A 26079-nucleotide genomic window follows, 5' to 3' on the forward strand; every position below is an offset into this window, starting at 1 on the left:
GTTAGCTGGCCTTAAAGTGGCCCTCCCAAGGGGTAGGGCCTGCAGATTCTGAGTTGGAGGCCAAAGAGGGGGAGAGAAGTCCCCACCATGGAAATCTGTGAGTAACAAAAGCCATCACCTACACCACCTGCTAGGGAGGCCAGTGGGGAGTGGCATGAGTCCTAACTGTAGCACCCTTGCAGCAGTGCCACAGGGAGGGTGCGCATCTCCTTTTATCTACCTACAGAAATGGGAAGGAAACAAAGATTTCTAATTTTTAATAAATTAAAACTTTACACTGTATTACATAATCCATGGAGGGAGAGAAAGGGGATGAAACTGAAGGAACCAGGACTCTGGAGGATGCAGGATGCTGTTTCTCTGGATGAGATGTACTCTGCCACTGTGCTCTCTGGGCACTTTCAGATGATGGGGTCTGAGATGTCTCCTCAGGCTGCATCAGCTGTCTTCAGTCTCCAGAACAGAAAGAGCCTGACCCAGGGGCATCTTGGTGGCCACCAGAACCAGGTTTCTGGGAGAGAGTTCAGGACTGAAGATGGGCAGAAGCTCAGCATGGAAACCTGGGAGAAAGGGCTTAATCATAAGGGGAAGAATGAACCAAACTCACTCAGCTCTTCTGCCCAGGCCTGTAGGCATAGTCCCTTTTCCCCGTGGGGGAGGATCCAGCGGGGCTAAGGAGACCCCGTTCTCCATAAGGAACACAGGTTCCCAAGGCACTGACTTGGGAGGCAGTCCTCTTGCATTGTAGGTTCTTGATGCCTGGGAAGCTTGCTTAACATGCACCTTAGGTTCACCAGAGGCTGATTTGGTAGGTATCTTAATATTTTTTTGAGATGGAGTCTCTGTCGCCCAGGCTGGAGTGCAGTGGTGCTATCTTGGCTCACTGCAACCTTCACTTCCTGGGTTCAAGCAATTCTTTTGCCTCAACCACCCGAATAGCTGAGACTACGGGTATGTGCCCCCATACCCGGCTACTTTTTGTATTTTTACTAGAGATGGGGTTTCGCCATGGCTGGTCTTGAACTCCTGACCTCAAGTGATCTACCCACCTTGGCCTCCTAAAGTGCTGGGATTATAGGCATGAACCACCGCACCCAGCCTGGATTCTTAATTTTTTAACAAATCCCCTACTCCCAACCCACTAGTGACTCAAAGGTGGGGTCCAAGGATCACAACAGTGATTAGCTAGGCCCAGGAGATGCTGGGGCTGGGACTTGAAGAAGGAGCCCCAGAACCCCAGTCACTATAGTCCTTGGGTCCCTGCTGTAGGCCACCCTCACCCTGTTCCTGAAGGTACAGCAGCCGGTCCAGTAGAATAAGCGTCTCCACCAGTGGGGCAAGCAGTAGAGCCAGGCTGAAGAAGGCCACCACACGGTTCTCCTGGGCCAGGTGGGCCTGAAGGGCAGCCAGATTCAGTGGCAGCTGGGGATCTAGCCCCACTCGCTGTAGCCCCCGCTGCACATATCTGTGGGATCAGTCACATTCAGCACTCAGTTTGGTTTTAAGAGCTGTTACCTCTCACTTAAACTTTGCTTGTTCCTAATTCAATTCCAACTTTGCTTTATTTTCTACCCCAATGTGCGTTTTCATGAAGATATATATATATATGTGTATATATATGTATATATATATTTTTTGTTTGAGATGGAGTCTCGCTCTGTCGTCCAGGCTGGAGTGCAGTAGCACAATCTCGGCTCACTACAAGCTCCACCTCCCGGTTTCATGCCATTCTCCTGCCTCAGCCTCCAGAGTAGCTGGGACTACAGGTACCCGCCACCACACCCAGCTAATTTTTTTGTATTTTTAGTAGAGACGGGGCTTCACCATGTTCGCCAGGATGGTCTCGATCTCCTGACCTTGTGATCCGCCGGCCTCGGCCTCCCAAATATATATTTTTAAAGACAGGGTCTTCCTGTCACCCAGGCTGGAGAGCAGCAGGGCAATCATAGCTCACTGTAGCCTCAAACACCTCAATCCTCCCACCTCAGCCTCCCAAGTAGCTGGGTCTACATGTATGAGCTACCATGCCTGCCTATTTTTTTTTTTGTACAGACGGGGTCTCTCTACGTAGCCCAGGCTGGTCTCCAACTCCCAGCCTCAAGCAATCCTCCTGCCTTGGCCTCCCAGAGCTGGGATTACAGGCATGAGCCACCACACCTGGACATGTATTTTTGAATGTTTCTCTGGCTGTGAGCTGTCTGTCCAATAGTAAACTGATTTAAACATTTTCAGCCAGTTCTGTCCAACTATTTAGCCATATTTTTAGCATTTAAAAAACTTTTTTTTTTTTTGAGACAGAGTCTTGCTCTGTCACCCAGGCTAGAGTACAGTGGCGCGATCTCGGTTCACTGCAACCTCCGCCTCCTGGGTTCAAACGATTCTCCTGCCTCAGCCTCCTGAGTAGCTGGGATTACAGGCGCATGCCTCCACGCCTGGCTAATTTTTGTATTTTTAGTAGAGATAGGGTTTCGCCATGCTGGCCAGGCTAGTCTCGAACTCCTGACCTCAGGTGATTGGCCCGCGTCAGCCTCCCAAAGTGCTGGGATTACAGGCATGAGCCACCGCGCCTGGCCAAAACTTCATGTTTCTTTGTTAGTCTCCTGATAAAAGAGGGACAGACAACTCTCTTAAAGAAATTTTGAGAAGGTACCCTGATCAGAGAACTCCAAATCACTCCTCTGGGTTTACTTAGATTTTCTTTAGGCTATGCTGAAAGTGAGGGTAGAAGATCTCTAGTTAGAAATCTCCCCTCCACTGCCCCCCACCCCCGTCTCCCAACCTCACTCTTCAATCTTGAGCTCGTGGACCCTGGGGATACCCTGCACGCCTGGCCGACGGAGCTCGGGCCGGGCCCATCGGATGACTGTCTCCAGTGCTGCACGGTAGCAGTGAGTTCGGAGGCCAGGGCCAGCTTTCTGTAGCCGCTCAGCATATTCCTCCAGGGCATGGCAGGCCCCCTCCCGAAGCCGGTAGGGCAGTTCATAGCCAGGCAGCCCAGCCACCCACTGACTCAGTGGGTAGCCACCAGGGTCACTCAGCTTCATGTAGCAGCAGCCCACTGAGGCCAGGGCCACCACCTCAGGACAGCAGGAGAAGTGTCTCAGCAAGGCAACACTCAGATCCCCACAGGCGTGGAGGCCTGTGAGCAGCAAGCGGGCCCTGCCCTGACACGGGTTCTCCAGTGGAAGCAGAAGCTCCTCACACAGGGCTGTGGGGTCTACCCACCTAACCACGTGGTGTGGGGAGTGACGAGGGCTGGTTTGGACCACCTGTGGAAGCAGGAAAGGACAAAGGCAGATGAGAAGTCTGTTTGCTGTCCCCAGGCCACCTCAGGCCCCAGGAAGGGATCTGTCCTCCATGTTATTCCGCAAGGAGGAATGTGGGAGATAAGCTGGGTGCAGGAGAGGGCTGGACCACAAGTCAGGAGAGGGGGATAAATCCTGGACCTATCATTCACCATGTACATCTTTTCATCTGAGACCCAGTTTTCTTATTTGTAACAAGTCTAAAACCTGACTGGCCACTTCATAGGTTGTGAGAAGTATACATTGGTGTGGAAAGCACTTTGTAAATAAAAAGTAACTTTGAGATACGGGGAGGCACTGGGGAAAGGGGGACCTTGGGAAGGAGGTAATAGAAATTAGGGACCACACCACTTCAAGCTGAGAAACTTGAAAGATGGAATCCAGCCTCTGTGCTCAATTCCAGCCAAGCAGCCCCTGCTCCCGCAGTCCAGGTCGCAGGAAGGGGTGGCCTACCTGCGGGTTCCTCTTCTCCTCTTTCTCCAGAGCCTGCAGAAGCTCCTGGTCCAGGCGCTGGGCTCTCTCTACCAGTCTCTGATCCCCTTCGATGCTCTTCACCGTCAACCCCAGGCCAAGAGCCATGAAGCGGGAGAGATGGCCCTGGAGTCACGAGGAGGATGGAGACAGCCCTGTTCAGTGCCCTATCCACTGTGACCCTCCCCATGGGTAACCTGGACACCTGGGAACCAGGCCCCATAGAAGGCTTAAATTTTACCCTACAGAACTTATTAACATCAGTATGGCTTAAGTTGGTATATAACTCCCCCATTGTTAAATCTGACTGGCTTAAAAAAAATTATGCAAAGAGAAAAAAAAAAAATCTACCGTTTGGTTCCACCGCTTCTTGACACCTGGCTCGTTGGGCCTGTGGCCCGATAACCTGCCTTCCAGGTGTTCTATGTGCCCGTGACTCAAAAAAACAGTACATCAAGACTCTGGCTCACCTGGCCTGAGCCCACGTCTACAACCTGGGTGCAGCCTGTGAAATCACTCAGCTTCTTCACCAACTGAAAGAGGAGGAAACAAAGGTCTCCTAGCCACTGGTTCTTGACTCCTGGGGCAAACACCCATACTGAGAGTGGAAGAGACAAAGATGACAGAGAAAGATGGACAGAGGGTGCCCTGGATGTGAAGGCAGATGTGGAAAGAAAGATATAGGGGTGAGGGTGGAAACAAGGAGAGTGGACCTGACCCAGGTTCAGGCCCACTCTCCTTGCCTCACAGGTCAGTGATTCAATCTCCCCCACAGAACAAGAACCCTGCGTGAAGCCATGAGCAGATTGTGGAGATTTGAGAACAGGAATGAGACCGTGATTCAGACCTAGCTGCCAACCAACCCCACAAAAGGATGAAAAAGAACCCCAGCATCAAAATATGATTAGTTATGTCTGTTGAGGTAAAGGAATGTCTAGGGCCTCTGGCCTTGCATGTGAGGTAAAGGGCACACATCTCTGTAAGCCACGGCTTAAGGAGTCCCTGGGCTCCCAGACACCACCCATGCTCCAGCCATCTCCTCACCTCTCCCAGCCTCCGGATCTCATGCTGCTTCTTGGGCCTGACATGTTTCCGGAATGGAGCTGTTAGTCGAGAGCTCTGGCTGGGGTTCTCCAGGAATTCTGAGGGGGTCTGAAAGCCAGGCGTCCGGGTAAAGGCCAGGGCACAGGCCGTGGACTTCAGGGCCAGCAGGGTGAGTGGCCACACTGACCTGTACCTGAGATAGTCCAGCCGAGGCCTCCAGTGAATGAATAGTCCCATCACATCTGAGTGCAGCAGTTTACAACCCAAGGCCCAGGAAGACCTTATGAGACTCTCTGAGCAATACGCTCACTGCAGGGCTTAAAGCCTTGAGTTCCCCAGCACAAGGCCCTTCTAGCCCATACCTTATGACCTCCCCTTCCCCAGGCATCCCCAGCAGCATTGTGGCCAGCTGTGGTGGTTTCAGTCCATCCAATGCTTCCTGCCATGAGCAAGGGAGTGTGTCCCATAGGTTGTCTGTAAAAAATTCCTACAGAAGAAGGGGAGAAGCCATCAGCAAGCTACTACCACTTCCATTCTTTCCCACCCCACTCTCAACTACACACCTCACTGCCTGCCTCTTCCCAGCACTGCTGCCACATAGGGCCACTGCCTGTAACCGGCAGGTACCTCCTACTAAGCCGAGTCAGTTCTCTGAAGCCTGCTCTAGCCTCCCTGACTCTGGTGGCTTAACTCTGTTTCCTTGGAGTCCAGATTGCATTCTGGACACACTTCTTTTAGCAATTTCTGCACTTATTTGTGGGTTTTCTCTATTAAATTGAATTTCTTAAGGGGAGGGATGGGATGGTATCTTCACATCTGCATCCCTAACACTTACCAGAGTGACTGACACACAGTATTAGTACATTTCCACTTAGTAACCTGCATTATATGTGCCAGACATTGGTGTCTTTTTATTCATTCATTTGTCCACCACAAATTCTGGGGCTGTGTTTCGGTTATACGTCAAGCTCTATTGTAGGCTCAGGGAATACAACAGTGAACCTGAAACAAGATTCTGGCTCCTGCAGAGTTTACATTAAAAAAAATAATAAATTTGGCCGGGCGCGGTGGCTCATGCCTGTAATCCCAGCACTTTGGGAGACGAAGGCGGGCAGATCACCTGAGATCAGGAGTTCGAGACCAGCCTGGCCAATATGGTGAAACCCCCTCTCTACTAAAATTACAAAAATTTGCCGGACATGTTGGCGCGTGCCTGTAATCCCAGCTACTCAATAGGCTGAGGCAGGAGAATCACTGGAACTCTGGAGGCAGAGGCTGCAGTGAGCCTAGATCGCACCATTGCACTCCAGCCTGGGCAGCAGAGCAAGACTCCGTTTCAAAAAAACCAAACCAAAACAAACAAAACTTCAGACAACATTATATGTCACATAGGCAAAACACTAATGAAACAGTAATATAATGGAGAGTTTGGGCAAGGACTACTTTAGATAGGATGATGAGGGAAGACCTGTCTGAGTTGACATTTGAGCTGAGACTTGAATGATGAATAGGTGCTAGGCATGTAAAGAAAATACAGGTAATAGCAAACACTTATTTAACACCTTCTCGGCCAGGTACTGTTGTAAACATTTGACATGTATTAATGCATCTGATTCTTTAAACAACGCTTTGAGGTAGGTATTATTTTTTATCCCCCATTTTACAGATGTAGAAACAGGCACAGCACTTAAGTAACTTGCCCACGTCCAAAAGCTAGCAAATAGTTGAGCTGGGATTATTTATTTATTTATTTTTAGAGATGGAGTCTCACTCTGCCACCTAGGCTGGAGTGCAGTGGCGTGATCTTAGCTCACTGCAACCTCTGCCTCCCTGGTTCTAGCAATTCTCCTGCCTCAGCCTCCCTAGTAGCTGGGACTACAGGCGTGTGCTGCCAAGCCTAGCTATTTTTTTTTTTTTTTTTTTGTATTTTAGTAGAGACTTCACCGTGTTGCCCAGGCTGGTCTCGAACTCCTGAGCTCAGGCAATCCACCCACCTCGGCCTCCCAGAGTGCTGGGATTACAGGCGTGAGCCATCGTACCCGGCCTGAGCTGGGATTCGAAACCAATTTTACTCTAGAGTCCTTGTTCTTAACCATTCAACGATTGCCTTTCTGTGGAGGAAGATCAGGGAGTGCAAAGGTCCAGATGCCTGCCATATTGGCAGAACAGAAATCAGGCCAGCAGAGAGGTATAGCACAGTGAAATGTGTGAGAGAATAAAATGGGATAGAGTTGAAGAGACAGTAGGAGCCAGATCATGGGCTTTATAGTTAATAGTAAGGAGTTACGATTTCATAAAAGTATCTAGGAAGCAAGGGATTGTCGTGATCAGATTTACATTTGAATGCTATCAATCTAGCTGCTCCGTGAAGAATTGGTTATGGCAGGGCAGAGGTAAGCACACAGCAAGATCGGTTAGGAAGTAGTTCAGAAGAGAGGTGATGGTGGCTTGGCCTAGGGTGGCAGCAATGGAGGTGGGGACAAATGGATGAATTTGGGATCTATTCCGAAGGCAGAGCCAAGAGGACTTGTTGAAGGACTGGATTGTGGATCAATGAAGGACAGCACTGAATCAATGATGGCCTCTGGGTTTGTGGTCTAAACAATTCAGTGGATGGTGGTGCCATTTACACATTCTCTCATTTATTCTTCACAATGATCCTTCAGACTGGGATCCATTGTATAGCTGAGGAAACCCGGGCTACGACAAGTTGGGGGTTAGGGAGGCCTAAGGTTAACACCATAGGGGAGGCAGGATTCTAGACTAAGTCTTTTTGATTCCAGAGCCAGGACTGTCTACTATACCACAAAACCACGAATTTATTCAAAGCTTGGATTCCAAAACATGTGTGTTCTTGGAACACCTGACATGCTCCAAGAAGAGTTCAACATAGTTGCAGCATGGTTCCAATGTCCACGCATTTTATTACCTTGGATCTGGGAAGATTACAAAAACAATCTAGGTAGGTCTAGAAATATTATTTATGCAGTGAGCCGAGATCGTGCCACTGCACCCCAGCCTGGGGGACAGAGCGAGACTCCATCTCAAAAAAAAAAAAGAAAAAAAAAAGAAATATTATTTATGCCAGCTGAAAAAAAAGGAGGGAATCACTCCAGTTTTAACCCCTTCTTGTACAGAAAAAGACTGAAACTCATAGAAGGAAAGAGATCAGAGGCTAATTCTCCAGATTCTCTCCCTGACGTGGGTACCTAGCCAACCACACGACCAGAGACATCCCACCCACGCCCCTGTGGCCTCACGATGATGTAGGCATCCAAGATGGAACGGTAGAGCGCCAGGACACGGGTGAGGTTAACAGCTAGCTGCCTCCTCCCCTCATGAGAGAGGCCTCGGGCAGAGATGCCCGGCATTCCGGGGTCCAGCAGGGAGCGCGGGGAGCGAGAACGCAGTGAACAGGGATCCCGGGTCAGTACTACGCGGGTCCAGGACCCGGACGGGGCTCAGCTCTGCAGACAGAACAGGAAGAGTTTTGGGTCCAGACTCCGACGCTGCCTTTCCGGGATCCCATGCTGGAGTTGAAGATTTGAGGCGCCCCCCAGGCGTCACAGGTCGCGACGTTTCACAGTGCGAAGGTGTCAGCGCACGTAGGGCGGGGTAACAGTGCAGTGACGCCACAAAAGCGTGCCGCTGAGCTCAGCTCACAACGAGGCGGGCCAAGTTCCAGTTCCCGCCCCTTCCCGTACACTCCTCTCCTCCTACGGAAGTGAAGCCGGAGGTGTCCGGTTTATCGCGGCCTTCCCACACCTTCGCGTTGTACCACCACGGGGCTAGAGGGGCCGGGGGGCGCATCCCGCCCCCGCCCCCACCCACGCCGCCCCCTCCGCCGCCGCCACTGCCGCTCCTCACACACTGCGAATCACTGGCCTCACTACCTGAGGTCGGGGCGGTGCGGGTGCGCGCGCGCCGACCTCCGGCGCGTTCTAACCCGCGCGCCTGCCTTCCCGGGCTTCGTCGGCGCGCACCGATTTCCGCATCCGACTCCGGACGCTTCCGGTCTTAGCTGGACTCGTCTGGGAGGTAGGTTTGTGAGCGTGAGAGATCAATCTGTACCGCGGGGATCCGAAGTATGCTTATCCAGGTGGGCTGCCTCGAGCCTCGATCCCACCCCCGCGCTGGTAGGTGGTGTCAAGGTCCTTGCTTGGGAGAAGGACTTGGGTGAGATGCATGTGGAGATTGCCCCCAGTTCCGGCCTGGAGCCAAGGGAAAGGGATGCCTGGATTTGTGTGTCTATTCGTGGTCCACGCTGCGGATGCCTGGGTAGCCCAGAGGTTATCTACGCCATACTTCTCACTGTTTTTGAGCATACCTAGATGTTCCTTTCCTAGGCAGAGTATAGAGCGCACGTGTTCTAGCCTCTTAGTCTCATAAGAGGGTTCCAGCTCTATGAGCCCCTCCACTCCCTTCATTTTACAAATGAGACTCAAACCTAGAGCGCGGTAATGACCTTATTAAGACCAAACGGCCGGTGAATTGGGCTTCACTAGACTCCAGGCTTGCTAACTAACATCAATGTTCCCTCCATCATTTCATGTTGTTTTCATTTCCCCTCTGTCTGAGAGATTGCTCTGATGTCTTTCCTTCCATAAGTGCTACGGAGATCGAGCTTACCTCATTTTTCTCCCAGGCCTAGGAGCTCAATTACCAGGATCACTTTCTTCCCCAGGGTATACTACAGACCTCCACATGTTGGACAGTAGGATTCAGCAGAGAATGAGTCCCACATCCTCTTTTCATCCATAAGCCACTCTTCCCAACTACTCTTCCGCCTTCCATTGTCCCTATGTCTACTTTACTGCTCAATCTGGATTTTGGGGAACCTCCTCCCAAAAAGGCATTAGAAGGAAATGCCAAGCACCGAAATTTTGTCAGGAAGCGGAGGCTTTTAGAACGGAGAGGCTTTCTGAGTAAAAAGAACCAACCCCCTAGCAAGGCGCCTAAGTTGCACTCTGAGCCTCCAAAGAAAGGGGAAACTCTTACGGTGGATGGCACTTGGAAGACCCCTTCCTTCCCAAAAAAGAAGAAGACAGCTGCCTCCAGCAATGGGTCAGGACAGCCCCTGGACAAGAAAGCTGCAGTGTCTTGGTTGACCCCTGCCCCTTCAAAAAAGGCTGATTCTGTTGCTGCTAAAGTAGATTTGCTGGGGGAGTTCCAGAGTGCCTTTCCAAAGATCGATAGCCACCCAACCCGCTCTCAGAAGAAGAGCTCCCAGAAGAAATCCTCTAAAAAGAACCGTCCTCAGAAGAATGCCCCACAGAACTCCACCCAAGCTCATTCAGAGAATAAACGCTCCGGAGCATCCCAGAAGTTGCCACAGAAGATGGTGGCAATTGACTGTGAGATGGTGGGCACAGGACCAAAGGGGCATGTTAGTTCCTTGGCTCGATGTAGCATTGTCAACTACAACGGAGATGTGCTTTATGACGAGTACATTCTTCCCCCCTGCCACATTGTGGACTACCGAACCAGGTGGAGTGGTATCCGGAAGCAGCACATGGTGAATGCCACACCCTTCAAGATTGCTCGAGGCCAGGTAAGAAGCATGGGGCTTGATGGTGGCAGGGAGGTGGATGGAGAGAGGTCTAAATCATTTTTCAGCAAAGGATATCACTATGGGAAGACACCAAAGGTTTGTGGAGGGAGGGAGGAGAATCCATCAGTTGTTGAAGAAGGCCCCCTGTTGGTGGAAGGAGCAGTGAAAGTCAGGAAGGTACAATTAGCTGGTGTCACAAACTTCATTGGTCAAGATCTATTTTAGCCGGGCGCAGTGGCACTTGCCTATAATCCCAGCACTTTGGGAGGCTGAGGCGGGAGAATCGCTCAAGCCCAGGAACTCAAGACCTGTCTGGGCAACATAGCGGAACTCGTCTACAAAAAAGTTAGCCAAGTGTGGTACATGCCTGTAGTCCCAGCTACTCAGGAGGTCGAGGCTGCAGTGAGCTGAGATCACACCACTGCCACTGCACTCCAGCCTGAGCGACAGAGTGAGACCCTGTCTCAAAAAAACAAACAAAAAAAACTATTTTAGGTTCCAAATTGGGTCTGGGGAACTGGGAATCTGCATAGAGAAATAACAGCAAGTGATGAAACTGGACAGAGCTGCAGACATCAGTGTCAGGAGAAAGGGCTTGATTTGGAAAAACCTTGCGAGTTGAAGCCTAAGCTTGAGAGAGGAAAGGTGGAGAGCTCTTCCCAAGCAAAAAGTAGCCTGGGGCAAGTGTGGAAAGTGGTGGTGGTAAGAGAGGGCAGAAAGTTGACAAGAGGAGCTGGGGTACATATTGTCCAACTGGAACAGGTAACCAGTGAAGGGCATAAACGGCACAGGGCCGGCACTTCGGGTTGTCATCTCACTCCTAGCCGTGTGCTGGCTATGGAGCACAAGGCATGAACAGAAAGGAGAGTGAGCTGGGAGGGGTGAAAGGAGGAAGTGAAGGGAGAGCAAGAGACCTGCTGGTCTCAGGAGGCCGCCAGAGGGCGCCCTTGGCCCACGTCTTTGCAGTTTCAGGTCCACACACTGCCTTCTCTGGACACGCTGTTTCCATAATGCCTTATATGCGGTCAGTTGGAGAGGTTCGTTAGAGGTGAGGTGACTGACTATTTTAGAAAAGACGGAAAGAAGAGTTAAACATCTTGTGCACAAAAGGGCACAGCCAAGCAAAGGCATGGAGAGGCAGAAGATGGGACGGGTCTGAGACAGCAAATCTGCCCAGCTTTGATGAGGGCTATATGTCAAAGTTAATAAGAAATGAAGGTGGTGGTGGACAGTAAGTAGGTGAAGTCAGGAGTAACAAAATGTCTAGTTCACGGGACTACGTCTGGTTTTCATCATAAAGCACTTCCCCAGCGCCAAGCTGGGGTTATGAGACTAAGGTATGTCCAGATGAGCCTAGCCCCTTCAGAAGGGGTCCCTTTGGGAGGCTATGCAGGACTGTCACTTTTGTTGAAAACCTGTTTGGAACCTCATTTGGGAATGGCCTTCAGAGCCTGTGGCGTGTTCTTCGGTTGTCCTCATTGGTAGCATGTCCTCCTGCTTCAAGAGCCTGAAATGGCTAGGTGTGGTGACATGTGTCTGTAATCCCAGCTACTCAGGAGTTTGAGGTGAGAGTATTGCTTGAGCCCAGGAGTTTGAGGCCAGCCCACCTGGGAAAAATAGCAAGACCTCATCTCTTTTAAAAAATAAGTTTCCTGAAGGCCAGGTGTGGTGGCTCACACCTGTAATCCCAGCACTTTGGGAGGCTGAGGTGGGCAGATCACAAGATCAGGAGTTCGAGACCAGCCTGGCCCATATGGTGAAACTCCGTCTCTACTAAAAATACAAAAATTAGCTGGCGTGGTGGCGGGTGCCAGTAGTCCCAGCTACTTGAGAGGCTGAGGCAGGAGAAACGCTTGAACCCGGGAGGCGGAGGTTGTAGTGAGCCAAGATTGCGCCAGTACGCTCCAGCCTGGGCAACAGAGCAAGACTCCATCTCAAAAAAAGAAAAAAAAAACAACAGTTTCCTGAAATATTGAGAAGTTATTTTACTTGGTTCCAAAACTAGTATGAATAAGGTTCCTTCTGCAACTTTAGTTTATATGTGATTCTTAATTTTTTTATGGTTTGTAGACTCTGAGAATTTGATGAAAGCCACACATTCTCTTCCTCTAGTACCCATACACATCTAATTGCATGTAATTTTGAGCTTTTGTTAGCCTCCCTGGAGCCCGGGTCCCAGCCATGTGTCTAAGGCCAGCATAATGGTAATAGTTAAACGACTTCATGTAGCAAGCCAGAACTGAACTAAATACATGGACATCTCAAACATGAGTGTCATTTAGGACCGAAGGCAAATTAATGTCATGGGGTGGAGATCAATAAGAAGGTAAGGAGCCACTGGCAGTATGAGTCCAAACAGGGTACACCATGGAAACCACCTGTGGAAGAGGAAGGTGGATTCCAGAAGAAAGAAAACTTGTGGGAGTGAGCATTTCAAGGATGGAGAGGTAGGCAGTTGGTGAAAGAATCCAGAAGGGATTGATGGTCATGTTGGGCTTTCAGAATGCAGGGGTTCCACTTCAGTCTTCCATCTCACCACTGTCTTCCACACTTGTTCCAGATCTTGAAGATACTCGCAGGGAAGATAGTGGTGGGGCATGCCATCCACAACGACTTCAAAGCCCTTCAGTACTTTCACCCCAAGTCCCTCACCCGTGACACCTCCCATATCCCCCCCCTCAACCGGAAGGCTGACTGCCCGGAGAATGCCACCATGTCTCTGAAGCATCTCACCAAGAAACTGCTAAACCGGGATATCCAGGTAGCATCTCCCCACATCCCCCGCCCCCGTCTTGGACATGGCTCTCGTTGATGCCCCTAGCCAGACTCTGATCTCAGAAGTCCTGTGGTTGTAGAGATCCAGGTGGGCTGCTATGATGGGAAGAGCTCCATCTGTACACAGGATAATAATTCCTGTTGTCTACCTCATAGAATGTTTCAAAGTGTGCTTTGGAAAAGGGAAAAAGTCCTAAGTAGATATAAAACCCTAACTAAGGAAGAAAGCAGGTAGCAGTGGTGGTCCAAGAGACCGTGTAGTGGATGCAAGGACCGCTCGTATTTTACACGCTATCATTTCAGCAAAGGGTGGCCCATCTGGCGGGAAGATGTGGACATATGTCACATATAGAGCAGTTAAGGAACTAGGGAAAGTGGAAGACTCAGAAGACCTGTCTTTGACCTGGTATGTTCTATCTTTACAGAACCTAATATGGCTTATACATACTGCCACAGAAAGTACCGAGGTAGACAGTGGCAAAGACTTCCTAGGAGTTGAACCCCTGAAATTACATAAGGAGTAGGACCCCACCAGAATTCTGTCTTTGTAGCCTGCTGACTGCAGAAGAAACTATAGAGGAGGCAGAGGGAAGAGGAGTACAGAGAGTACAGTGGGAAGGAAGAAACGGTTTCTTGTCGCTTCATGCTCTTGTCTTCCTTGCTTGCTCAGGTTGGGAAGAGCGGACATTCCTCTGTGGAAGATGCCCAGGCCACCATGGAGCTGTACAAGTTGGTTGAAGTCGAGTGGGAAGAGCACCTAGCCCGGAATCCCCCTACAGACTAGTGGCAGTGGGGATGCTGGTGATACGGGGAGGCAAAGGCAGCGCCCAGAGAAACAGCACAGTGGACCAATAGACAGCTCCACCAGCTCCACATCTTTGGAAGCTAGATTTCTGGGGAGAGAGAAGCTCTATCCCAGACTTAATACCCACTGAAATTTCACCTCAGGTGTTGTGTCCTGTGTCTGGTTAAGTGTCCCATGGAAGGGGGAAGCCTTCATGTCAGAACCCAGCCCTATACCGTTTACTTCTTAAATGGTGCTAACCACAGGTGTCCCAGGGTGCTCTGTGCCAGTTAAGATTTTTAACTTTCAAGGGGCAGGGCATACTGGGAAATGTAGTTTCCCAAACTGCCTTATCACTTGGGTGGACATATGTCTCCTTTTATGCCTTTTGGTTGAGTAATTAACAGCATCCTCTTCCACGCTCAGAAGTGTTCTGGTTGGGGCCAGGCATGGTGGCTCACGCCTGTAATCCCAACACTTAGGGAGGCCGAGGCGGGCGGATCGCCTGAGATCAGGAGTTCAAGACTAGCCTGGCCAACATGGCGATATCCTGTTCTCTACTAAAAATACAAAAAATCTGTGGGGTGTGGTGGCGGGCGCCTGTAATCCTAGCTACTCAGGAGGCCGAGGCAGGAGAATTGCTTGAGCCCAGGAGGCGGAGATTGCAGTGAGCCGAGATCGCATCACTGCACTCCAGCCTGGGTGACAAGAGTGAGACTCCATCTCCAAAAAAAAAAAAAAAAAGAAGTGTCCTGGTTAGTTAATAAATTGTGTGGTCCCTGCCGGGCACGGTGGCTCACGCCTGTAATCCCAGCACTTTTGGAGGCCGAGGCGGGCAGAGCACGAGGTCAGGAGATTGAGACCATCCTGGCTAACGTGGTGAAACCCCGTCTCTACTAAAAATACAAAAAATTAGCCGGGTGTGGTGGCAGGCACCTGTAGTTCCAGCTACTCAGGAGGCTGAGGCAGGAGAATGGCGTGAACCCAGGAGGCGGAGCTTGCAGTGAGCCGAGACTGCGCCACTGCACTCCAGCCTGGGCTGGAGACTCCGTCTCAAAAAAAAAAAAAAAAAATTGTGTGGTCCCTTTCCATGTCACAGACTCTGCTTTTGGCTCAGAGTCTATATCTAGCCTGTGTCAGGATATTGCCTGTTCTTCCCACCTTGACTTCCAGAGCAGCCATCGCTGGTGAGCTTTAGTTCTCCTTAAGGTTCCAAGGCATTAGAAGTAAGAGTGTAGCCTGGAAATCAACTTTTGTGATTTAGGAAAGCTGTCTCTTTCCTAAGGTAATAGGGGGTTTATTTCATTTAGGCCCCAAATGGTAGGTTTTAAAATAATTTATAAAGTGTTTTAATAATTTGGTTGTCTTTTTTACCTTGCTAAACCAAGCCTCTAAAAACTCAAATTATTCCCTTGATAAATTTTTATAATGGAAAAACAATTATGTATGGTTTCTTCTTTATGTTAAATAGCTCTATCACAAAGTATTGTGAGGCTGTAGTTTTCTTAGGGGATTTCCAGGGTCACTGGATGACACTAACTGGGGCCCTTCCTGGAAGTCAGAACTGACCAAGCCGTTGTGCGTAACCCATGTGACACATAGGGTTCCTTGTCCTCATCCCTACCACACATCAGAGCTGGGCATGGCAGCTCACGCCTGTAATCCCAGCTACCTGGGAGGCTGAGGCATGAGGATTCCTTGAGCCCAGGAATTTAAATCCAGCCCAGGCAAAATAGACCCCATCTCAATTTTTTAAAAAGTTAATGAGCACACCTAAAACGACACCCCAAGCCATGCATCTCCCCCCGACACACACAGGGTATGTAACCAGGAGAGTGAGATAGAATGGGCATGAAGGAGGGGCAGAGCAGGGGAGAAAGTGTGCTTGGTGACGACAGCCTGGTCCTGCTGCCAGCTTTTGGTGGTACACACCCCATCTTGGGAAAGAGTCACCAGTCTGACCTTGTGTCCAGGATCATTATCTGTACTTTGTTGAGAGAATGCAGACTCCATGTCTACACCAGGACTTTTGCATTCTTGAGTGGCTGGTCTGGTTCCAGGGGCCAGAGTCACAGTCACAGCTGCCTATAGAAGTGAATTTTGTGCAGCCAGACCAGACCCAGACATGGTCTTGTTGAGGCCTGCACTGTGGGGTCTGTTGTACAGGCAGCCATTGTGCTCTGAGCAAATTGGTTCCTGTGGCGCCCAACATATTTAATGTCCATGACTTCACAAAGGGGTGCCAGGTATCCTTGCACAGCAAGAAGTGAGAATAGTGCAAGGAGGCTGCAACAAAAACTGGTAGGAATACGCACAAGCAAGCGATTCTTAACTACATTGTAATCAGTAAATGAAGTAACGACAATGTTCTCATTAGGTACTTCTTGGCTGAAACAAAACTATGTCAGGCGGGTGCAGTGGCTCACATCTGTAATCCCAGCGCTTTGGGGAGGCCGAGGCAGGAGGATTGCTTGAGCCCAGGAGTTTGAGACCAGCCTGGGCAACATAGTGAAACCCCATCGCTACCAAAAAAAAAAATCCCTGGCTTTGTATGTGTCTTGGTAAAGTAGCAACTGGCTTTTATGATCCCCCTACCCCCACACCCCGTGTCTAAAAAGGCACGACTGCTATAGCCTCAAAACAAAAGTACTTTATCTCAGTCCAATGTTGAAAAGAGCTCATTCTGCCGGGCACGGTGGCTCACGCCTGTAATCCCAGCACTTTGGGAGGCCAAGGTGGACGGATCATGAGGTCAGGAGATTGAGACCATCCTGGCTAACACGGTGAAACCCCATCTCTACTAAAAAAATACAAAAAATTAGCCAGGCGTCGTGGTGGGCACCTGTATTCCCAGCTACTCAGGAGGCTGAGGCAGGAGAATGGCGTGAACCCGGGAGGCGGAGCTTGCAGTGAGCCGAGATCGCGCCGCTGCACTCCAGCCTGGGTGACAGAGCAAGACCCCGTCTCAAAAAAAAAAAAAAAAAAAAAAAAAAAAAGAGAGAGAAAAGAGCTCATTCTTCTTTTGCTTACCAAGAAAAACCTGGGAGACCAGAAGACCTTGCAGGCAACTCCTTAACTGTTTACCCTCATCACACTTCCTTGTCAGAGCCCAGCTTACCTAGCAAGGGTGCCTGGGAATCCCCTGTACTTCAGTCCCCTTCCTGTTCTGTCCCTGTCCTGACTTCATCCAGTTGATAGTGGACAAACCCTGTTGTAGATTGCTGCCTGAACCCCAGTCAGCAAGTCCTGTTTTGGCTTAAATCTAAGGTCTTGTTGGATGTGATGGCTCACGCCCATAATCCCAACACAGAGACCAAGACAGATAGATCACTTGAGGTCAGGAGTTCGAGACCAGCCTGGGCAACATGGAACCCCATCTCTACTAAAAATACAAAAATACAAAAAAATCCCCGGCACATGGGGCACATGCCTGTATTCCCAGCTACTCAGGATGCTGAGGCAGGAGGATAGCTTGAACCCGGGAGGCAGAGGTTGCAGTCAGCCAAGATTGTGCCACTGAACTCCACTCCACTCCAGCCTGGGCGACAGAGCGAGACTCCATCTCAAAAAAAAAAAAAAATCTGAGGTCTTTCAGAGTGGAGCAAATGCATGACAACATGTAAGCTTTTGCTAGTAATATTCTTTTCATGGCATAATGAAGTTTTCTAATACTAAAAGACCCTCTGCTACAAGTGAGACTAGGAAAAGACAAGAGTGTAAGAACATATCCTGCTGAACATACTTGTGAGAGTCTAAAACTTCATTTAACAAAGTAGTTCTCAAACGGGGAAGGGAGCATGTATTTTGAGATTTTAGGCTTTAGCACTACTCATCTCTCTGCCCTTAAGAACCAGTGCTTGGCCAGGCACGGTGGCTCATGCCTGTAATCCCAGCACTTTGGGAGGCCGAGGTGGGTGGATCATGAGGTCAGCAGTTCGAGACCAGCCTGGCCAACGTAGTGAAACACCATCTTTACTAGAAATACAAAAATTAGCTGGGCATGGTGGCACACGCCCGTAGTCCCAGCTACTCAGGAGGCTGAGGCAGGAGAATCGCTTGAACCCAGGAGGCAGAGGTTGCAGTGAGCCAAGATTGAGCCACTACACTACAGCCTGGGCAACAGAACGACACTCCGTCTCAAAAAAAAAAAAAAAAAGGCCAGGCACCATGGCTCACACCTGTAATCCTAGCACTTTGGGAGGCCGAGGCCAGCGGATCACGAGGTCAGGTGTTCGAGACCAGCCTGGCCAGCATGGTAAAACCCCGTCTCTACTAAAAATACAAAAATTAGCCAGGTATGGTGGCGCCTGCCTGTAATCGCAGCTACTCAGGAGGCTGAGGCATGAGAATCGCCTGAATCCAGGAGGCGGAAGTTGCAGTGAGCCGAGATCATGCCACTGCACTCCAGCCTGGGCAACAGAGCAAGACTCCGTCTCAAAAAAAAAAAAAAAAAGTTATCTAGGGAAGGCTCCAAGGAGGAATCATTTGATTACTACTTTAATAGATAATTACAGTGGACAATAGGAAAGATCAACAGTACTGTAATTATGAACTTGCCCCAAGGCACATTAGTCCAAGTTCAAGTTTAGAGAGACAAATACCTAAGAATGTGATATGCCAGGTACCTCTATGAATATCCTGAATCCACAGTCTGGGTGTAATGTAGGTCACAAAGCACTTTCACCAAAGAGCTGACAGCTTAAAGAAGTTACTTTGCATTGATAATGGGTTCCAAACTTGATTTTGCCACTTACTAAATTTGTGACATGAGTAAGTCACTTGATCTTAATGGTTCTAGTGCCAAAATCCTGCGATTTTTTTCTAACCTTGATATTTAACTGATGGTTGCTATGGCAACCATTTATTGAGTGCTTCTCTGTGCCAGCCACTGTGCTAACCCCTTTAGATGCAATATCTCAGCCCAGTGCAGTGGCTCACACATGTAATCCCAGCACTTTGAGAGGCCAAGACAGGTGGATGGTTGAGGCCAGGAGTTCAAGACCAGCCTGACCAACATGGAGAAACCCATCTCTACTAAAAATACAAAAAAATTAGCCAGGCGTGGTGGTGCACGCCTGTAATCGCAGCTACTTGAGAGGCTGAAACACGAGAATCACTTGAACCCAGAGGCAGAGGCTGCAGTGAGCCGAGATCATGCCACTGCACTCCAGCCTGGGCGACAGAGCAAGACTGTCTCAAAAATAAATAAATAAAATAAATAAAAAGATGCGTTATCTCAGTCTCTGTAAAGTAGGTAGTATTGTAATTTAACAATTGAGGAAACAGGTTGACAAAAGATAAGAAATCCTTCCCAGGCCAAATAGCAGGAGGTTGGCGATGCTGGCACTCAGACTCCCCAAGTCTGCCAATCTGAAGTCTCTGCTCTTAACCACTGCCCTGCTCTTCTGTTAACACATGCAAGTGGCATCTGGTGAGACTGGGAATCTTTCCACTGAAATATTTATTAAGCACCTGCTGTGTGTTAGGCATTGTGCTAGGCACTAGGGAAATGGGCATTGTCTTTGCCCCTGAGTTGCTTACAGCAACCTGAAGAAGAGAAACCAGTAAACTATTTTCAGTGCACTGCGGCAAGTGCCATCCCAAGTAACTGAAGGATTTAAAGCAGGGCAGTGATCTGATCAGATCTGTGGTTTTTTTGGAAGATGATGCTGGCAACCAAATGGAAGCTGGATTGAAGAAGGCCTGGGAGATGAATTCTGTTGGGATAATTTGTATAAGCAATGATGGAGGCCTCGATCAATAAAGTGGGAGGATGCATCTGAACATCACTGAGGAGGTAGAATCAATAAGATAGAGATCAAGGCAAGAGATAAAAGGTTGACTGGACAAGGTAGAATCATAAGAAGATCAAGGCAAGAGATAAAAGGTTGACTTGAGCCGAGCACGGTGGCTCACGGTCTCCCAACAGTTTGGGAGACCAAGGCGGGTGGATCACCTGAGATCAGGAGTTTGAGACTAGCCTGACCAACATGGAGAAACCCCATCTCTTTTTTTTTTTTTTTTTTTTTTTTTTGAGACGGAGTCTCTCTCTGTCACCCAGCGTAGAGTGCAGTGGCACGATCTCGTCTCACTGCAAGCTCCGCCTCCCGGGTTCACGCCATTCTCCTGCCTCAGCCTCCCGAGTAGATGGGACTACAGGCACCCACCATCACGCCTGGCTAATTTTTTGTATTTTTAGTAGAGACGGAGTTTCACCGTATTAGCCAGGATGGTCTTGATCTCCTGACCTCGTGATCCACCCTCCTCGGCCTCCCAAAGTGCTGGGATTACAGGCGTGAGCCACCGCGCCCAACCTAGAAACCCCATCTCTACTAAAAATACAAAATTAGCCAGGCGTGATGGTGCATGCCTGTAATCTCAGCTAGCCAGGAGGCTGAGGCGGGATAATCGCTTGAATCCGGGAGGCGGAGGATGCAGTGAGTCGAGATCACATCATTGCACTCCAGCCTGGGCAACAAGAGCACAACTCCATCTCAAAAAAAAAAAAAAGGTTGACTTGATATTTCTGAATGAGGTTGAGTAGACAGTAGTGGTGCCATTCACCAACATAGAGAATATGCTGGAGAGAACTGCAGGTTTTGAAGAAGATGTGTTGGGTATTCTATTGGGTTGACTTTGAGCTGTCTGAAGATATCCAGTCAGCAGCTGGATAACTAGACTGGAGCTTAGCACAGCAAAGAGATCTGGGGCTAGAAACTAAGGCTCAAAGACAACAGGGCAGCAGGGGGATGGAAGACTTGGATTGGGATGAAGCCTTCCAGGAAAGGTATATAAAGAAGACCAGAAGGTTGGCCCGGTGCAGTAGCTTACACCTGTAATCCTAGCACTTTGGGAGGTTGAGGCGGGCAGAGCACTTGAAGTCAAGAGTTCAAGACCAGCCTGGCTAACATGGTGAAGCTCTGTCTCCACTAAAAACACAAATAAGGTGGGCATGGTGGTGCACACCTGTAATCCCAGCTATTCAGGAGGCTGAGGCAGAAGGATCACTTGAACCTGGGGGGCAGAAGTTGCAGTCAGCCGAGATGGCACCACGGAACTCCAGCCTGGGTGACAGATTGAGACTCCATCCATCTCAAAAAAAAAAAAAGAAGAAGAAGAAGGGCAGAAGGTCAAAATCAGAGTTTTGGGGAACACCTGGACTTACAAGTGTCTGGAGGTAGAGAGGCCTAAGAGAGAGCTACCAGACAGGTAAGAGGACAACCAAGAAGGAGACTTTCCAGGAAGGAGATCAGACTCCATGGAGAAGTCAGTAAGGTAAGGTAAGAACAAACAAAGGGGTCTGTTGTAGCCCTTCCTCTGCACAATGTCTGGGGTGGGAGTTGAGAAGGTAACAAAAAGCTCAATTGCAGTGGGTTGGAGGATAAACTGGAAGTGGGGAAGGAGATAAGTGGGTGTGGACTGCTCTTTCTTGGTTCTGGAGGGAGCAGGTGAGGGTCGCTATAGGAGCAGAGGCCTGAAGATACTAAGGGATGGAGCCAGTGGATCATAATGTGGCTGGGCAAAGGGCAGGTGAATGAATGCTACAGCAGATCCTGAAAGTGCAGACAGGAGGGATCCCAAGCTTAGCCTTGGCCAGCAGTAAGGACACCTTATCTTCTGGGAAAGAAAGGAAAGAGGAAAGGGTAAGGGCAGATAAATATGTTTCTGGGTGGTGGTGGAATAAAGTGATTGTCACCTAGTGACCTTGACCTCATTCAGTTGGAGGCAGAGTGATCTGGTGAGTGAGGGGAAAGCGAATGGGTCATGAACTTGAAAAGAATAAAGACAGCTTGGAGAGGGCTTCAAGAAGAACAGGAGAGTGAGCTGACCAAGAACTTAAGGAAGGGCTGCCGAACAATGTTGAGTTCCTGATTTGTCAGAAACTGAATTTGCAGGGGCACTGCAAGCTGGTTGTGATTTTTTTTCTTTTTAAAAAAAGCATCACTTGGCAGCCCAAATGTAGGAAGGGAGAGTTTATATGGTTGGGCTGTGTAGGCTACAATGGAAGGACAGGGTATGGGTCCAGAGTCCAGTGTCAAACAGGATGGAGACAAAGTAGTTGGCATCCATGTTGAGTAGGCATTGAAGGTGCATTGGTGGCTGCAAGATTAGAAGCAGAGAAAGATTGGGAGTTGAGCTAGACATGCAGTGACCTGAGCTGCGCAGATGCAGCAAAGGAGGAGAAGACGCAATGAGCACATGGCATAAGCCCTAAAGAATTTGGGGGAGGCCGGGCATGGTGGCTTACGCCTATAATCCCAGCACTTTAGGAGGCCGAGGCAGGCAGATCACGAGGTCAGGAGTTCGAGACCAGCCTGACCAACATGGTGAAACCCCGTCTCTACTAAAAATACAAAAATTAGCCAGGTGTGGTGGCGTGCGCCTGTAATCCCAGCTACTCGGGAGGCTGAGGCAGGAGAATCACTTGTACCTGGGAGGCGGAGGTTGCAGTGAGCCGAGATCATGCCATTGCACTCCAGTCTGGGTGACAAGAGTGAGACTCCATCTCGGAAAAAAAAAAAAAAAAAATGAATTTGGGGGAGGTGGCTGGGCCTGATGGCTCCTGCCTGTAATCCCAGAACTTTGGAAGGCCGAGGCGGGTGGATCGCCTGAGGTTGGGAGTTCAAGACCAGCCTGGCCAACACGGCAAAACCCTGTCTCTATTAAAAATACAAAAATTAGCTGGGCATGGTGGCGCACTCCTGTGATCTCAGCTACTCGGGAAGTTGAGGCGGGAGATTCACTTGACCACAGGAGGCGGAGGTTGCAGTGAGCCGAGATCACACCACTGCACTCCAGCCTGGGTGACAGAGTAAGACTCCATCTCAAAAAAAAAAAAAAAAAAAAAAAATTGGAGGGAGGGGATTTCTAAGAGGACAACCAAGGCATAGGAAGAATTGAGAAGACTGAGGAGCTCTGAGCTTTCCTAGCCAGAGATAATTGCCTCAGCCAGAGCTGTGTCACTCTCCTTTTTATTTATTTATTTATTTTTGATACAGAGTCTCGCTCTGTCGCCCAGGCTGGAGTGCAATGGCGTGATCTCGGCTCACTGCAACCTCAGCCTCCCAGGTTCAAGTGATTCTCCTGCCTCAGCCTTCCAAATAGCTGGGATTACATGCATCCGCTACCATGCCCAGCTAATTTTTGCACTTTTAGTAGAGACAAGGTTTCACCATGTTGGCCAGGCTGGTCTCAAACTCCTGACCTCAGGTGATCGGCCTGCCCCAGCCTCCCAAAGTGCTGGGATTACAGGCGGGAGCTACCGCACAATGGCCTTTTGTTTGTTTGTTTGTTTGTTTGTTTGTTTGTTTGCTTTTTGTTTGAGACAGAGTTTCACTCTTATTGCCCAGGCTGGAGTGCAATGGCACAATCTCAGCTCACTGCAACCTCCGCCTCCCAGGTTCAAGCGATTCTCCTGCCTCAGCCTCCTGAGTAGCTGGGATTACAGGCACGCATCACCACGTTCAGCTAATTTTTGTATTTTTAGTAGAGACAGGATTTCACTATGTTGGCCAGCTGGGTCTTGAACTCCTGACCTAGTGATTCACCCGCCTCTGCCTCCCAAAGTGCTGGGATTACAGGCGTGAGTCACCACACCTGGCCAGCCTCTCCGTTTTATTTTTATTTTATTTTATTTTAGGTACTTATTTATTTATTTTGAGACAGAGTCTTACTCTGTCACCTAGGCTGGAGTGCAGTAGCACCATCTCGGCTCACTGCAACCTCCACCTCCTGGGTTCAAGCGACTCTTTTGCCTCCACCTCCCGAGTAGCTGGGATTACAGGCATGTGCCACCATGCCTAGTTAATTTTGTATTTTTTAGTAGAGACAGGGTTTCTCCATGTTGGTCAGGCTGGTCTCGAACTCCCAACCTCAGATGATCCTCCCCCTTCGGCCTCCCAAAGTGCTGGGATTACAGGGTGAGCCACCGCGCCCAGCCTCTATGCTTTCTTTCAAAGGGTACATACAATGCATAGGATTTGGAGAGGTGGGGAAGTGTGGAGAGAGAAGGTGAATTTGGCATGGAAAGACAAGCACACCTTAATCCTCTTCCAGGCTCAACCAAATTCCATTCTGAAGTGTTTAAAAGCAAAGCTTTGGAATCAGACACACCCAGGACACCATATGGAAACTCTTGCACAGTGCTGGGCCCAGAGTAAGTGCCACTCATTTCCCAGGCCCACGCCTGTGACCCTGACCCTGCCTGCCAGAGCTCATAGCAGCACCAGAAATGTAAATCGTCAATCATCTGGTTCCCCGAGGCCAGAGGCAGCTTCCTTAAAAGTCAGGTCCTTTACTCCCTTGCACCCTGTGGAATCTTGCTTGGTCGCTTCTTTGGAAAGATTTCATGAAAGGGATCCAAACCATAACAGAAGGAGGAAGAAGGCAACTGACTGTCCCTGCCCTGGGAGCTGGGGAGGGAGAGGGAACCCACACCAGGGCCGATAGCGAGGCAGAGGCAGACAATCCAGCCCGCACTGCTAGACCCAAGGCTGTGGCTGGCTCTCCCAGCTGGGCTGGCAGAATGGGTAGTTCTTGGGGAGGTTTCCTGAATTGTAGGAGGTTGGAGTTCAGGTGAGAACGAAGGGGCCAGGACTGGGGTAAGGGCAGAGTATTCTGGTGGCTTCCTCAGCCATATGTGCACATGCATGCGCTCTCTCTCTCTCCACTCTACCGCAGGGATTGCCTCTTCCCAGCTTTGGAATCAATTCCCTGGGACTCCTGGGAGACCAGCACCTGAAGGTCAGATAACTTATGAGGGGATTTGACCCACAGAGACCATAAGTGCCCTCAAGCAACAAGAAAGGTGCACCCAGTGAGTGTCCTGGATCTGGCAGGCTCCCTCTCTAGGATAGTTACTGTGGGCTCAGTGGGAAGACTGATCCACCAAATAGCCAGATCAGGCCAGGTGCAGTGGCTCATGTCTGCCTGTAATCTCAACGGTTTGAGAGGCTGAGGTGGGAGGATTGCTTGAGGCCAGGAGTTTGAGACCAGCCTGGGCAACATAGCGAGACCCCATCTCTACAAAAAACCAAAATTTTTAAGTTAGCTGGACATGGTGGTGCATGCCTGTAGTCCCAACTACTCAGGAGGCTAAGGTGGGAGGATCACTTGAGCCCAGGAGTTTGAGGCTGCAGTGAGCTACAATTGTGCCACTGCATTCCAGCCTGGGCAACAGAGTGAGACTGTCTCAAACAAACAAACAAACAAATATCCAGATCATCTGGAAACCTGGAAACCTGGCACTGACAGTCCCTGAGCTCTGGGATTTAGGGGGCTGAGACTGCGGCAGGAGTTTGGCAGCTGTGAAATTCAGGAGCTGCTGGCTTCTTTGATCCCCCAGGGAGGTGTCCCTGTGGATCCTCAAGTTCCAAAGCACCCACTTGGATGCCTAGCTCCAGGCTGTTAGAGGAATCACAGGCAGGGAGAGGTTGGGGGCTTCCTGAGGCGGGTTTGCGTTCTCAGCCTGGCTAACCCTGAAATTCACAGGCCTTAGCTCAGTGCCCTTTGGGAATCCAGGCAGGCTGGGGGGCCCTGGCGGATGGGATGGGGTAGGAGTACTGGGCAGGGGGGAGGTGGGAGACTGTTCAGTCTCTCTTTGACAGCTAACATTTTCCAGAGCTGGCGCCTGCAGGGGAAAGGAAATCAGAGCTTCCCACCTCACACATCTTTTTCCCATTTTGTTCATGTTGCCCAGAGAAAACCATTAGGACTAGGTCAGTCTGGGGCCTCCCCCGCCTGCCCATCTCTCAGCCCTGCTATAAGGAGGGGTGGGGGTGGGGGGTCATTGGAAGGACAAGGCCCTAGCCTGGCTAAGAGGCCAGACTCTGATCTCTTGTATCCCTTCTTAATTCCCTGCCAGTTCAAGATGGGAGGGTGGGGGCGAGAACCAGGAATCTGGGCTCCTGGCGCCCTCCTTTATTCTACTCAAATCCCCCAACACCTCTGACTATCTCCCAGGAGTCTGACTCACTGGCTCCAAGGAAAGGGCCTGCCCAGCCAGCCGTCAGTCTTGGGTCTGGTCTGCAGCAGGAAGGGCCCAGGGGTTGGGGAAGCTAGTCCTTATTTCTCAACTTCTGGGACCCCAGCCTCCTCCCTGGAACCCCTAGGAGACCTGGTTTCCATAGGTCCCTAGGAAGCAGGCTGGG

At 49.9% G+C, this 26079-nt stretch overlaps 2 protein-coding genes across 5 annotated transcripts; one reads left to right on the forward strand and one right to left on the reverse strand.

The window, feature by feature from the left end:
- Positions 1 to 230: 230 nt before the first annotated feature.
- RRNAD1 (ribosomal RNA adenine dimethylase domain containing 1) lies at positions 231 to 8799 on the reverse strand. 2 transcript variants are annotated; one of them, XM_030824182.1, is made up of 8 exons: positions 8081 to 8799; positions 5183 to 5307; positions 4821 to 5013; positions 4247 to 4309; positions 3759 to 3902; positions 2785 to 3269; positions 1281 to 1465; positions 231 to 573 (listed from the first exon to the last, which is right to left on the reverse strand). In XM_030824182.1, the coding sequence occupies exons 1-8, from the start codon at positions 8189 to 8191 to the stop codon at positions 548 to 550; spliced, it is 1332 nt and encodes a 443-aa protein (XP_030680042.1). In that variant the 5' UTR covers positions 8192 to 8799; the 3' UTR covers positions 231 to 547. The 2 variants fall into 2 exon arrangements, with proteins under 2 accessions (XP_030680042.1, XP_030680041.1); XM_030824181.1 differs by having other exon boundaries at positions 243 to 560.
- Positions 8585 to 15366, forward strand: ISG20L2 (interferon stimulated exonuclease gene 20 like 2). Of its 3 annotated transcripts, none has more exons than XM_012511195.2 (4): positions 8585 to 8858; positions 9505 to 10371; positions 12932 to 13132; positions 13817 to 14093. In XM_012511195.2, exons 2-4 carry the CDS (start codon positions 9622 to 9624, stop codon positions 13928 to 13930), a joined length of 1065 nt encoding a protein of 354 aa, XP_012366649.1. In that variant the 5' UTR covers positions 8585 to 8858; positions 9505 to 9621; the 3' UTR covers positions 13931 to 14093. The 3 variants fall into 3 exon arrangements, with proteins under 3 accessions (XP_012366649.1, XP_030680043.1, XP_030680044.1); XM_030824183.1 differs by having other exon boundaries at positions 8801 to 8858; positions 9466 to 10371; positions 13817 to 15366; XM_030824184.1 differs by lacking the exon at positions 8585 to 8858 and adding an exon at positions 8871 to 8956.
- Positions 15367 to 26079: the final 10713 nt, after the last annotated feature.

This window comes from Nomascus leucogenys, chromosome 12 (genome assembly GCF_006542625.1).
Source record: "Nomascus leucogenys isolate Asia chromosome 12, Asia_NLE_v1, whole genome shotgun sequence".
NCBI classification, from domain to species: domain Eukaryota; kingdom Metazoa; phylum Chordata; class Mammalia; order Primates; family Hylobatidae; genus Nomascus; species Nomascus leucogenys.